This window comes from Lutra lutra, chromosome 13, assembly GCF_902655055.1.
Source record: "Lutra lutra chromosome 13, mLutLut1.2, whole genome shotgun sequence".
Classification (NCBI taxonomy): domain Eukaryota; kingdom Metazoa; phylum Chordata; class Mammalia; order Carnivora; family Mustelidae; genus Lutra; species Lutra lutra.
The window spans coordinates 95121635-95135502 of record NC_062290.1 but is presented as its reverse complement, the minus strand read 5'-3'; the positions used below and the strand labels follow the sequence as shown (position 1 = coordinate 95135502).

Below are 13868 nucleotides of genomic sequence, written 5' to 3'. Positions count from 1 at the left end.
GCCCCCGGGGCCACGGAGAGAACCTGGGTGGGGGGGTCTCAGAATTCTGGGGTTGGGATGTGGCGTGTGGGGGCAAAGCCACACACGGGTCCCCCAGCTGAGTGTTCCATCCACCGGCCTTCTGCCCAGCCACAGCCGCTCTGAGGACATTTTCTCGGCCGTGGTTGCTGTTCTGCCCGCGCTGGCGCTCGTTCTGGAAGGCTGGCCTCGTTCATTCGCCGCCGCGCTTTCGGGGCTCATGGTCATTGTAGCGTGTGTTTGTGCTTCATTCCGTTTTGGGGCCCCGTAGTGCTCCGTTCACAGTGGACCGTGGCAGTGTCCCCGCCCTCCCTGCGCGAGGGACAGTCACCTGGGCTGCTTCTAGCAATGCTGCTGCGCGTGACACACAGAGCTGCCCTGTCATGGTTATTGTTTGTATGTGGTTTCTTTTATGCATTTGCAAACGTGTCTGACAGAGGGTCCCCCGGCTCAGCAGATGGCAGGTTGCTGCACCAAGACCACAGAGCCGTGGGCCTGGTCTGCCACCAGGGTCCTGCAGCAAAGGGGGCCATGGCTCTCGCCCATCTGCACCGGGCCCAGGTGCCCTGATGCCGCCAGCCCATGAGGGCGGCACTTCTGCCGCCCAACCCCCACCGATGCAGAGGCCAAAGCCAGGAGAGCAGCGGGGACCTGCCCTGTGCCGGCTGCACCCACCCCCCACCGCCCCGGTGCTGAGGCTGCAGGAGGGAGGGGCCAGAGCTGGGGGAGGACAGGCCCGGCCCGGCCAGCCACGGACATTCACGACAGGATGCCGGCTCTCCCCCAGCTCTGGCCCCTCACAGGCTGTCTCTCCCACAGGCCTGGTCCTGGTGTCTGAGGGAGGAGGTGGTAGTGTCGGCTTAGCCCCGGCCACTGTCCTGGCACAGAACACCTGCTTCCAGCCCCGGCTGAGCTGAGCCTGCGGGGGGCTGAGACCGAGGCGGCCAGTCTCCGCGCCAAGCCTTTCAGGTCACGGAATTCCAGAGCCGGGCGTGGGGGAGGTGCCCTCCCACTGGCCCCCAAGAGTTCACGGGGCTTCCAGCGAACCAGGGGCCGGTTCGGCTCTCCTGCTCCTTACCCTGCTGTGTTTGACTTTCTACATCGCATGACAAATGGGATTTAAAGACATTAATTTACTAACCAACTGACCTTAAAATAGATTATTTTAAATGACTCAGGTGGGCCCAGTGTGGTCACATGAGCCTTTGGAGCAGAAACAGAAGGCAGGAGTCGGAGTCAGACCTGGGAAGGTGCCGGTGTGCCCAAGGCCTCATGTCAGCCAGGGGACTGGATCCTGCCGGCCTTGGGAGCCCAGAAGTGGGTTCTTCCCCAGAGCGTGGCTGCCAGCAGCCAGATTTTGGCGTGAGCCCTAAGCAGGGAGCCAGCGGGACCGGCAGGACCAGCCTGCCGCAGAGCAGCACCGAGAGTTAGCAGCAGCTGCCATGCCGAGGAGCTTGGAAATCAAGTAGCGGCTGCAGGCTTGGGGGCTGGGGTCTCCCCGAGAGAAGTCTGGCCGGCCTTGGGGGACTGCAAGTGGAAGGCGCTGAGGGTGTGACATAGGCAGGGTCTGGCATGTGCAGCCAGCCCACAAGGGACTAAAAACGCACGGACCTCCCCGTTCCTGGGGGCCCGGGAGGCGGTACTAGTGGGTGGTCATACTTGGTGCCACACACCAGGGAGGTGTGACCCAGACCTGGGCCGTGGGCCGGTGTCAGCCATAGCTTCCAAAATCCCTTTAACTTGGTGCAAGTAGGCCTTTTGATCCAAGCTTTTAAGGAATTCTGGTTTTCAGTACATGTCTCCAGAGTGGGAGACTTCACACCGCTCGTTAGCCGGTGTAGACGCTCTGGGCGGTGGAACAGGGCTTTGTCTTCTTGCAGCCGGGCCCTCGGGCACCTTCTGGAGAGAGCACTTCTGGCAGTGGGAGCTGCTGGAACCTTCCCCTGTTTGGTGTCCTCCTTTATGGATCTTTCCAAATCATGTGTTTCCCCATCAAACCTCCTGAGTCGATGAACTGTGTTTTTTGTACAAAAGCAGATTGTCGAGGGCATGTGGGTGGCTCCGTTGGATCCGTGTCTGGCTTGGCACCAAGCGTGGAACCTGCCTAGGGTTCTCTCTCTCCCTCTGCCCCGGCCCCTTGTGCACACAGCTCTGTCTCCACTAAAAGAGAGAAAAGCAGGTTGTACGAAAGAGTGTGCCACATGCTATGCCATTCGTCTCATACGTGTTAGTACACTGACAAGCACGTTCTGGAAAAGAAAGGGTGCTCTGCCACTGAGGCCCAGGGACGTGGGGGGTGTGCTCCCTGCAGGGAGGTGGGCACTGAGGGAGCATGGTGGCACTGTGTCCCTCACTCGCCGGGCAGGCTGCCCACAATGGAGGAGGCCTCCACACCTGGGGCCTCGAGTGGGAGAGGACAGGGGTCAGCTGGGGAAGGTCTTGTCAGGCGATGCGGGAAGTCTCAGTCTGGTGCACGATGAGAGATGCTGAAACCAAGTGCTTGATTCCAGAAGCGTGGCCTGCTGGGGGCTGGGCCTGGCCACACAGAGGACAGAGAATGAGTTTACGGAAGGCTAGTGGGGGTCTTGCTGGTCTCCACCAAGCCTGAGCCCGCAGTCCCACTGTGGAAGCCAGAAAGCACAGAGGAAGTCTGTGTCCGTAGCAATCCCATGGCTTGTGACCTGCCCTTGACGGGCAGCGGACTTCCGGTGCACCTGGCCAGGTCCCCACTTACACCCCCAACGGCTGCTGCTTCCTGGGGTGACCCTCACTGACCTGCTGGGGCCAGAAGTGGTTCCTGAGGACGGTCTTCAGGATGCGGTCTCCGCATGGGGTTTGGGACCTCTGGCTTGGTCCTCGAGTCCAATGAGGTGGGAAAGCACTGTGTCCCATGGGAGCGGCGTCCCCAGTAGTCTGTGGCCCGCCCGTGGATGCCTGTAGCCAAGTGCCTGTAGAAGGAGAGATTCGGGTGAACATGCGTCTGCCACCTCCGGACGTTTTCGTCCAAGTGACGAGGATGTCGGCTTGGCGGCTGCTCTGACTGTGCCGGGCAAAGTGGCAGAGGAGGAATGGCTGTGGGCGCCGCGTTTCCCGCTCATGGGGACTGAGAGCTTCTGTCTCTGCCCCAAGAGCGAGCCCCGGGCCGTCCTGCTGCGGGTAGCTGAGTGACGGCATGAGTCCCCTTTGCCACGGGGGCCCGCCCGCCCGTCTCGGGCATCCTTTGCCACATTCACCAGCCGCCGGGCCTCCAGTTCCGTGTGGAGCTTCGTGAGGAAATCGCTGAGCCCGACGCGGTCCTTAGCACCGCCTGCCCGCGTGGCGGGTCCCCAGCCCTAGGCGGTGGCTCCTGCACACAGCGTGTCTGTCCGGGCGTCGGCGTCCAGGTGCCTGCGGGGGTGCCTGTGTGCCCAGCACCGGGACGGGCCTCCGGCGCCCCGTGTCCGCGGCTGTCCCCAGAGATGGCGCTCCCTGTGGCGCGGCCGTGTAGGGGCGGAGTGGGACGGCAGCACCGCCCCGGGGGCTCCTTGTGCTTCTCGTCCGCGTGCTGATTGTGCCCCGTGAGCGTGACTCCACGCTGAGGCCTCCTGCGGACCCTCAGCACGTCTCCCCAAGTCTTGCCTGGGACCTCTGGCTTTCCTCTTCATCTTGGCCGCCGGCAGGGTGAGCCTGTGGCCCGTCCCATAGGAGCAGCCGGGCCATGAGGCTTCGCTCGGAGCCGCGTTGACCATGAACCCCGGGCGGGGCGGGCGTGTTCACAATACCCTGCCTTCCGCCCGAGAGCACATGTCTCCGTCCTCTCCCATGAACACGGGTCTCGACCTCCTCCACGAGCGCCTGTGCCTCGTTGGTTAGAGCTGCCCCAGGGACTTGGCCTAAAGGCTGGTCTCCTACCCAGAAACCTGACAGAAGTGTCCTCAGTCCTGCCCAAGCGGCTGCCAGTACCTCGGGGACGCGCCACCCACAAACAGCGACACTTTTCTTCCTTCCTTTCCAAATCTTCCAGTTTCTGGGTTTTCCCTGTTCCCGTCATGTTCACTCAGACGTTGGCTCCAAGATAGTAGCGCCCAGGAGCAGAAGGGGGGCCGTCCTCACCCCGCTTCCTTGGGCTGAAGTAGGGTGGCAGCTGCAGACCTAGGCCAACCAAGGATGCCCTCCTGCTGCCAGTCCCCACAGCCACTCAGATAACCACAGAGGCCTGTTCCCTTTCCTGTGACACTGTGACCGCTGGCATCCTTCATTCCGGCCGGACCTTGCACGTCCAGGTTGAAATCATCTCGGCCCGACCTGTGACCCTTTTCTGACACCCCTGGCTGTGGTTTCAAGTTCTTTTTTTTTTTTTTTTTTTTAAGATTTTATTTATTTATTTGACAGACAGAGATCACAAGTAGGCAGAGAGGAAGGCTTTGATCCCTTCCTGATCAAAACTCTTCAAAGTGTAGGGATAGAGGGCACATACCTCAATATTATCAAAGCCATCTATGAAAAACCCACCGCAAATATCATTCTCAATGGAGAAAAACTGAAAGCTTTTCCGCTAAGGTCAGGAACACGGCAGGGATGTCCGTTATCACCACTGCTATTCAACATAGTACTAGAAGTCCTAGCCTCAGCAATCAGACAACAAAAGGAAACTAAAGGCATCCAAATCTGCAAAGAAGAAGTCAAACTGTCACTCTTCGCAGATGATATGATACTATATGTGGAAAACCCAAAAGACTCCACTCCAAAACTGCTAGAACTTGTACAGGAATTCAGTAAAGAGTCAGGATATAAAATCAATGCACAGAAATCAGTTGCATTTCTCTACACCAACAACAAGACAGAAGAAAGAGAAATTAAGGAGTCAATCCCATTTACAATTGCACCCAAAACTATAAGATACCTAGGAATAAACCTAACCAAAGAGACTAAGAATCTCTACTCAGAAAACTATAAAGTACTCATGAAAGAAATTGAGGAAGACACAAAGAAATGGAAAAATGTTCCATGTTCATGGATTGGAAGAATAAATATTGTGAAAATGTCTATGCTACCTAAAGCAATCTACACATTTAATGCAATTCCTATCAAAATCCCATCCATTTTTTTCAAAGAAATGGAACAAATAATCCTAAAATTTATATGGAACCAGAAAAGACCTCGAATAGCCAAAGGAATATTGAAAAAGAAAGCCAAAGTTGGTGGCATCACAATTCCGGACTTCAAGCTCTATTACAAAGCTGTCATCATCAAGACAGCATGGTACTGGCCCAAAAACAGACACATAGATCAATGGAACAGAATAGAGAGCCCAGAAATGGACCCTCAACTCTATGGTCAACTCATCTTCGACAAAGCAGGAAATAATGTCCAATGGAAAAAAGACAGCCTCTTCAATAAATGGTGTTGGGAAAATTGGACAGCCACATGCAGAAAAATGAAATTGGATCATTTCCTTACACCACACACGAAAATAGACTCAAAATGGATGAAGGATCTCAATGTGAGAAAGGAATCCATCAAAATCCTTGAGGAGAACACAGGCAACAACCTCTTTGACCTCAGCCGCAACAACATCTTCCTAGGAACATCGCCAAAGGCAAGGGAAGCAAGAGCAAAAATGAACTATTGGGATTTTATCAAGATCAAAAGCTTTTGCACAGCAAAGGAAACAGTTAACAAAACCAAAAGACAACTGACAGAATGGGAGAAGATATTTGCAAACGACATATCAGATAAAGGGCTAGTGTCCAAAATATACAAAGAACTTAGCAAACTCAACACCCAAAGAATAAATAATCCAATCAAGAAATGGGCAGAGGACATGAACAGACATTTCTGCAAAGAAGACATCCAGATGGCCAACAGACACATGAAAAAGTGCTCCATATCACTCGGCATCAGGGAAATACAAATCAAAACCACCATGAGATATCACCTCACACCAGTCAGAATGGCTAAAATTAACAAGTCAGGAAATGACAGATGCTGGCGAGGATGCGGAGAAGGGGGAACCCTCCTACACTGTTGGTGGGAATGCAAGCTGGTGCAACCACTCTGGAAAACAGCATGGAGGTTCCTCAAAATGTTGAAAATAGAACTACCCTATGACCCAGCAATTGCACTGCTGGGTATTTACCCTAAAGATACAAACGTAGTGATCCGAAGGGGCACGTGCACCCGAATGTTTATAGCAGCAATGTCTACAATAGCCAAACTATGGAAAGAACCTAGATGTCCATCTACAGACGAATGGATATAGAAGAGGTGGTATATATACACAATGGAATACTATGCAGCCATCAAAAGAAATGAAATCCTGCCATTTGCGACGACGTGGATGGAACTAGAGGGTATCATGCTTAGCGAAATAAGCCAATCGGAGAAAGACAACTATCATATGATCTCCCTGATATGAGGGAGAGGAGATGCAACATGGGGGGTTGAGGGGGTAGGAGAAGAGTAAATGAAACAAGATGGGATTGGGAGGGAGACAAACCATAAGTGACTCTTAATCTCACAAAACAAACTGAGGGTTGCTGGGGGGAGGAGGATTGGGAGAGGGGGGTGGAGTTATGGACATTGGGGAGGGTATGTGCTGGGGTGAGTGCTGTGAAGTGTGTAAACCTGGCAATTCACAGACCTGTACCCCTGGGGATAAAAATATATGTTTATAAAAAATTAAAAAAAATTTTTAAAGATTTTATTTATTTATTTGACGGACAGAGATCACAAGTAGGCAGAGAGGCAGACAGAGAGAGAGGGGGAAGCAGGCTCCGTGCTGAGCAGAGAGCCCGATGCGGGGCTCGATCCCAGAACCCTGGGATCATGACCTGAGCCGAAGGCAGAGGCTTTAACCACTGAGCCCCCCAGGCGCCCCTGGGTTCAAGTTCTTATTTGGATGGTGTGGATGGCGCCTGAGGGGGCGTCTGACATGGAACTGTTCTTTCTCATCGTCACCTGCTTTTCTGGCTTCATCATAAACAAGTTGAGCTTTTCCTTTTTCTGCAACTTCGGGTAGTATTTGAACCAACTTCTCCTCAGATGCTGCCAGACGTTCTGCAAGGCTCCCTGGCCTGATGTTGGAGGGGAGGGAGGGACTAGTGAGGATTCTTTTTCATTTAATAAAATTATAGGGCTGGTCAGTTGTCCGTATCTTCTTGAGGCACTCTGGCAATTTCTGCCTTTCCTGGAGCGCGTCCATCCCGCCCCACGTCCCCGATGCGTCCGGATGGTGCTGCTCCTCGTGGGGGCCCGCCGCGTCCGCAGCTGCATCCGCGATCGCCCGGTGCACGCTTGTGCCGCCTCTTCCCGTGGCCGGCGGTTGGTCAGCCCGGACGCGCTTCCGCGAGACTGGGGTCTGGTCCGTGTCCTGTTGGTCCGTGTCTTCTGTCTCACCCATGTCTGTTCTCATCGTCCTCGTCGCCTTCCTTCCGCTTTCCCGGGGCTATTTCCCAGCGGGGTACTTACCTCCTTCATTTTTAGCCTCTTACTTTTATGATGTAAACATTCAAGATCATAATTTTTTTTTCTTGAAATGCTGTTTTCCCTGCATTCTGTCAGTTTTGATATGTAGAACTTGTATTAGTTTGTGCTTCTAACAATCGTTGAGCGCCCGTGATGATTACTTCTTTAGCACGTAGAGGACTGGCTTCCAATGTCAGAGAGCTTCGAGTTTTGGAGCTTTTAGTTATTTTTTTTAAAGATGGGTTTCTAGGGGCGCCTGGGTGGCTCAGTGGGTTGAGCCGCTGCCTTCAGCTCAGGTCATGATCCCAGGTCCTGGGTTCAAGCCCCACATCGGGCTTTCTGCTCAGCGGGGAGCCTGCTTCCTCCTCTCTCTGCCTGCCTCTCTGCCTACTTGTGATTTCTCTCTGTCAAATAAATAAATAAAATCTTAAAAAAAAAAAAAAAAAAGATGGGTTTCTAGGGCGCCTGGGTGGCTCAGTGGGTTAAGCCGCTGCCTTCGGCTCAGGTCATGATCTCAGGGTCCTGGGATCGAGTCCCGCATCGGGCTCTCTGCTTAGCGGGGAGCCTGCTTCCCTCTCTCTCTCTCTGCCTGCTTCTCTGTCTACCTGTGGTCTCTCTCTGTCAAATAAATAAATAAAATCTTAAAAAAAAAAAAAGATGGGTTTCTAGCCTAACTATGGGGTGGTCAAGGGGCAGAGTCTGTATACCACCCGCTCAGGTATTCGTGGGGACTTGCTTTGTAGCAGAGCAGATGACCCTGTAGTGTTGCGCGTGGGCTGTGAGGAGAGAGATTCTCTTATGCTGGTTTCCGTCTCTCTCTCTCTCACAGACACACACTCTCTCTCTCAACAGATCAAGCTTAATTAATGTGTTTTTCAAATCATCTGTATCTTGTTTGATTATTTTTCTGCTTAACCCTCCACGCTGAAGTTCCCCAGGGTGGTGGGTCCGCCTCGCAGTTGTGTCAGAATTTGCTTTATATGTTTTTAAAATACGTTATTACGCGCTTATGCATATATTTTTTAGAATTATTGTATCTTCCTGTTGAGTGAAATATTTTAGAAGTATGAGGTAAACCTCTTTAACTCTAATAATGCTTTTTGCTATGCTGTCTGTTCTAACCAACGTGGGTCCAGTTTCTCCAGCATTCTTCGGTTCGTGTTTGTATGACATTCCTCACCTTTTTACTTTCAATCTTCCTTTATGCTTGTATGTTAGATGTATTTCTTATAAACTGCTTCTAGCTGGATGTAAGAAAAAGTCTAGTCTGACAGTATTTGCTTTTCAAATTATTAGTTTAGTCTGTTTACTCTCAGCGTAGCTGCTGACGTACTCTGGGTCCAGTTGGACTAACCCTGACTTGTGCTCTCTGCTGGTTTTACATCTTCTGTTATTTTTTCCCTTTGTTTCTTACTATTCTTTTAGTTTCTTTATCCTTTTTATGTTTTCCTCTCTATTAACTGGAAAGTTATAAGTTCTATTTCCATTCTTTTAGAGATTGTCCTAGAAATCTTACCGTTGTCTGAAGTTAAAGTTAGGGCAGGGAGCTCAGAACAAGTCAACTTTCTTGTTCCTTCCCAACTTACTTACTAGCATTTTCTAGTGTTTTAACACAATGTTGTTTTTCTTAATTCTACAAATTAGACATTATCATGTTCGCTTTACGTATTGGACGGTTTTGGAGTTTATGTTGCGTAGATGTGTGTGCGCAGTAGACCTTGCTCTAAGGACAACCAGGCTCTTTCTTGCTGAAAGAACATCTTTTGCTGCGTCCTTTCCTTGGGGCTGTTTTCCCCTGAAAAATCCCTGTCTTTTCTCTTCCGAAAGAGAACGTTGCTGGGTTTGTAATTGTAGTTTGACAGAACTCTGAAAATAATACGTTGTTTGCCGGCGTCCATCGTTGCTGCTGGGACGCCTGCCGCCAGTCCTTCGTAGTTTCTGTGTGATGAGTCGTGTTTTCTCTCAAGTGTCCATCGTTGCTGCTGGGACGCCTGCCGCCAGTCCTTCGTAGTTTCTGTGTGATGAGTCGTGTTTTCTCTCAACTGTCGCTCGTTTGGTTCCTTCCTCACCTTTACTTCAGCTCCGCGTGTTTGTTATCACTACAAAGTAACCACTTTATTGTTTCTTTCTTACCTTTAGTAGTAAAAGATACAAAACATATCATTTTAGCCCTATTTGAGTACAGTTCAGTAACATTAGGGACACTCACAGTGTTGTGTGCCCACTATCTAGCTCCAAACATTTTTCATCATCCGAAACAAAGGCTCCATCCCCATTAAACCATCACTCTCTACCTGCCTCCTCCCCGCCCCCAGCACCCACCCAAAACTGGCCTCTCCAGTGCTTCATGTACTCGAGATCCCTTGTTGTTTGTCTTTTTGTGTCTAGACACTTGAGCTCAGCGTGACGTCTTCAGAGTTCATCTGCGCTGTGGCATGTGTCAGAATTTCCTTCATTTTTATGGCTGAATAAATTCCAGGGTGTGGGTGTGTGGGGGTGCGCGCGCGCATGCGTGTTTGGGGGCAAGGGTTCACCCATTCGTCTGTTGATGACCACTTGGAACACTGGGTTCCTTCCACCTGTTGGCTGTTCTGAGGAATGCCCCCGTCCACCTAGGTACACACTATCTGTCCGAGGTTCTGCTCTCGGTTCTTTTGGATAAATGCCTACAAGTGCAAATGCCAGATCATATGGTAATTCTATGTTCAACTCTTTGAGAAACTGCCACTGTTTTCCAAAGTAAATATACCATTTTATTACAACTGGCAGTGCATGAGGGCTCCATTTCTCTGTATCCTTACCAACACTTCTTTTCTTTTTTTTTCCTTTTTTTTTTTTTTTAAGATTTTATCTATTTATTTGACAGAGAGAGACACAGTGAGAGAGGGAACACAAGCAGGGGGAGCAGGAGAGGGAAAAGCAGGCTTCCCGCTGGGCGGGGAACCCGATGCGGGGCTCGATCCCAGGACCCTGGGATCATGACCTGAGCCAAAGGCGGATGCTGCCTAACAACTGAGCCACTCAGGCGCCCCCCCAACACTTATTTTCCTTAAAAAAAGAAAAGCCATCCTGACAGGTGTGAATATGTATCTCACTGTGGTTTGATTTGCGTGTCTCTAATGATGAGTGACGGTGAACATCCTCTCGTGTGCTTGTCGGCCATTGTATGTCTTCTTCGGAGAAACGTCCGCTTAAGCCCCTCGCCAACATTTCACTGGGTTATTTGCTTGCTTGTTGTTGGGTTGTAGGAGTTCTTTATGTATTCTGGATATTAATCCCTGAACAGATACATGATTTGCAAATATTCTCACTCACTCTGTGGGCTGTCTTCTGTTTTGGTGGTGCTCTCTGAGGTACAAGAGTTCTTTATTTCCATGAAGCCCAACTTTTCTATTTTTAGTTTTGTTGTCTGTTTTGGGTGCCATGTCCAAAAAATCATTGCCATACCCAACGCTGACATTTCCCCCCCACGTTTTCTTTTAAGATTTTTGTAGTTCGGCTCTTACAGTTTTGAGTGGCCTCTTGCATTCTCCAGAGGTAACCAGTGGTCGTTTAGAAATGGGCCGAATGCACCGATGGAGCTGTGTTGGGTGTTTCCGTGCGCGGCTGCTGTCACCACACCCGAGCTCCTTCAGCCCTGCAGCCCGAGACAGCTGTCATTGCGTCCCGAGCCCCTTTGCTAGGACACTTGTGGGCTCTGATAACTTCTTTGTTTTCTGACATGACGAGACGTTCCAGCTTCGTTGGGTGCATTTTCTGCCTCAGACCCGGAATCGGCTGCTTCTCAAGAAAGTGCTGACCCCTCCTCCTCCCTACATGGAAGCCAGTCTGGGCACAGGCTGCTCCTGGCTCTAGGGTGGATTCTTACCTCTAGGCCCATGCAGTCGCCAGAGCGGTGAAGTACTTCTCAGTCCACACGTGTAAGAAATTCACAGGGAAGCTTCCATTCGGGCCTGAAGCCCATCTCATTAGTGTGAACTCACACCCCCTCTCCCGGCTGAACCCCACCCGGCACCGGCATAATGCGTCTGCTTTTGTCACAGCTCCCATGTGCGCGCTTCCGAGGGACGCCGCCAGCGCTGTGGCCACCAAAAGTGCCGCTGCAGGGTTTGCATCCTCGGTCTGTGGTGGTCACCTGGACACGCGTAAACGCCGTGCTGGGCTTTCGCGTCCCTCGGAATCCTCCCCTCTGTGCCGCTCTTTGTTTCATCTTTGGATCTTCAGAGATGGCTTTTTAAATTGTAATTTTGTTTGCAATTATGCAAAATGTTTTTAGGATTCTAAGACCAAATCTCTCCAACAAGGCAATGCCCCAGGACTCAGGCTGTGGGACGTGCTGTTTACTCGGGTCCCAGACAGGGGCAGCTCTGGGGGACGGGCAGGAGGCGCCTAGGGAGGACGGGGCAGCGGGGGCAGAAGCAGCCCTAGTCGCCGGCACCAGAGCGCCCCTCACCTGTCCATCTGCCTCCTGCACAGGTTGCCAGGCAGGAGGGAAGGATCATCTTGATCTCAGGGCTGCCGTACCACAAGGTGAGGGCCCTGAGGACGGCTCCCATCTGACCCTCCTCTTTCCAAGGGAGCGTCAGGCTGGCCCTTGGGCCACCCCCCTTGGGGTCTTACATGGGGCAGATGGTTGTGGGGGCTGACCCGACATTGTGGTCCCACCCTGGGTGGGCTAAGGGGAGGCTCTTGGCCCCTGAGCTGGGGGAGGGGAGGTTCTGGGTCTGCAGCCCAACCGCCCCACTTTCATTCAGCTCTGGGCCCAGGTCGGGGCTGGGCGCTGCATGTCGGTAGACTGCTCTCTCAAGGCCCAGCAGCAGGCAAAGGCCGTGCTCAAGCATTTCAACCTGTGCATCACCCCTGCCGACCTCTTCAGCCGCTGCCAGGTGAGTCCTGTGCACCCAGGGCCTGCCTTGGGCTGGTGTGTGAGCCCTGGGCTGTCGGGGAGCTGCTTCCATGACGGGCAGGACCCAGCACGTCTCTGGCCAGCAGCCGGAGACCACAGGCTTTGGGGTTTGTGTTCCTGCCAGCAGCAGCCACCAGGACCCCACGTTTCTTTCTCTTCTTCCCACCCCCACTGAGGCCAGGAGGTGGCAGAGCTCTGGGGCTGGCACTGCCAAGGGGACAGCTCACGTGGGATGCCTGTTCCATTCAGGCATTTCCTCCCGTGTCCAGGGCTGGCCTCTCACCAGGCTTCTAGGTGAAGGAAAAGGAGCCCATGGAAGTTGCGTCTGGTTGGGGGGGGGGGTGTCCCATGTTCGGAGGGCAATGTCCACGGCCACAGATGGCCACTGGGTCTGTCTCAACATCTGGAAAGGTCTGGGTGAAGAAATCGCCATGTCAGGTCAGCCATATCCAGGGTTAAGTTCGGGGAGGGGTCTGGGGCCTGGGTACCGTCTGCTGATTGGGCAGGGAGGGGGCACCTGGGAGCTCTGCACTCTTCTAGCCCCCCCTCCGCATGCCATCCGGCTGAGGAGGAGGTGATGCAGGCTGGGGCCTCCATGGGCTACAGCGGGCAGAGGGCCTTGGGGTCAGTCCTATCACGCTCCCGTGGCTCCCAGTGCGGAGTGCTGGCTAGTCCCAGGGTATTTGGGGGGCGGGAGCCTCGACAGAACACCGTCCTCCCCAAGCCTGGTGGCTCGGTGGATGCTGGGCCTCCCGTCCATGGTGCAGGAGAGGGACGGCCTCCAGCGAGGCCCGTGGCACCTGAAGCCATAGGGCTGAGTCAGGAGATTTGCAGCCCCTGGGGTGTCTGTGTGCCCCCCAGGACAGGCATGTAGCGGAATGGGAGGGAGGGGAGAGGGCCTGGACCCCCAGAGCCAGGCCTCAGGAGCAGTCTGTGCAGATCCCCCGGCCCCCAGCCCGCCCGCACAGACAGCGGACAGCGGCTGACCCAGTGGCGGGAAGTGCGCCGTGGGGCCTTTCCCTTCAGTGAGCTCTGGGAGGACAGGAACCTTGTCTGCTGCCTCTCTTTGTCTGTGCTCAAGCCGACGAGTGTTGTAAAGACCCCAGGACGTCCGGGACGCCTGGGAGGCATTTTAATGAGCTTTTCAGAGCCTCTGCTGCTAAGTTTTCTTGAGAAAACAGGAAGTTGGGTCGTTGGGAGGAAACCCCCACTGGCGCCCGGGGAGCCTCATGCTGCGGAGTGGCCTGACCTCCTTCGGGCCTGTGAGGGCATCAGGCCGCCACCCTCCTACACAGGGAAGAGCGGCCCTGGCCTCGAGGCCCCGGCTGTCCTGTGCGTGCTGTGCCTCCTGGCCCCACAGTCGGCAGCCCGCAGGCTGAAGTCCCCCCCCTTCCCTGCGAGCCAGGAGGGGCAGAATGCCGGCCGCTTGAGGATGCCTGGGGGGCTGCCTGCTGTCAGCTCAAAGGCAGGGGCACAGAGCTGCACCGCCCTGAGAGGG

The 13868-nt window shown here is 53.4% G+C and overlaps 1 protein-coding gene across 1 annotated transcript in view; it reads left to right on the top strand.

Annotated features, from left to right (window-relative positions):
- EXD3 (exonuclease 3'-5' domain containing 3) overlaps positions 1-13868 on the top strand; it is an 83867-nt gene that overhangs the window by 49764 nt on the left and 20235 nt on the right. The window contains 2 exon segments of the mRNA XM_047699304.1: positions 11941-11994; positions 12219-12350. Of these exon segments, the coding sequence (XP_047555260.1) occupies positions 11941-11994; positions 12219-12350 (186 nt within the window).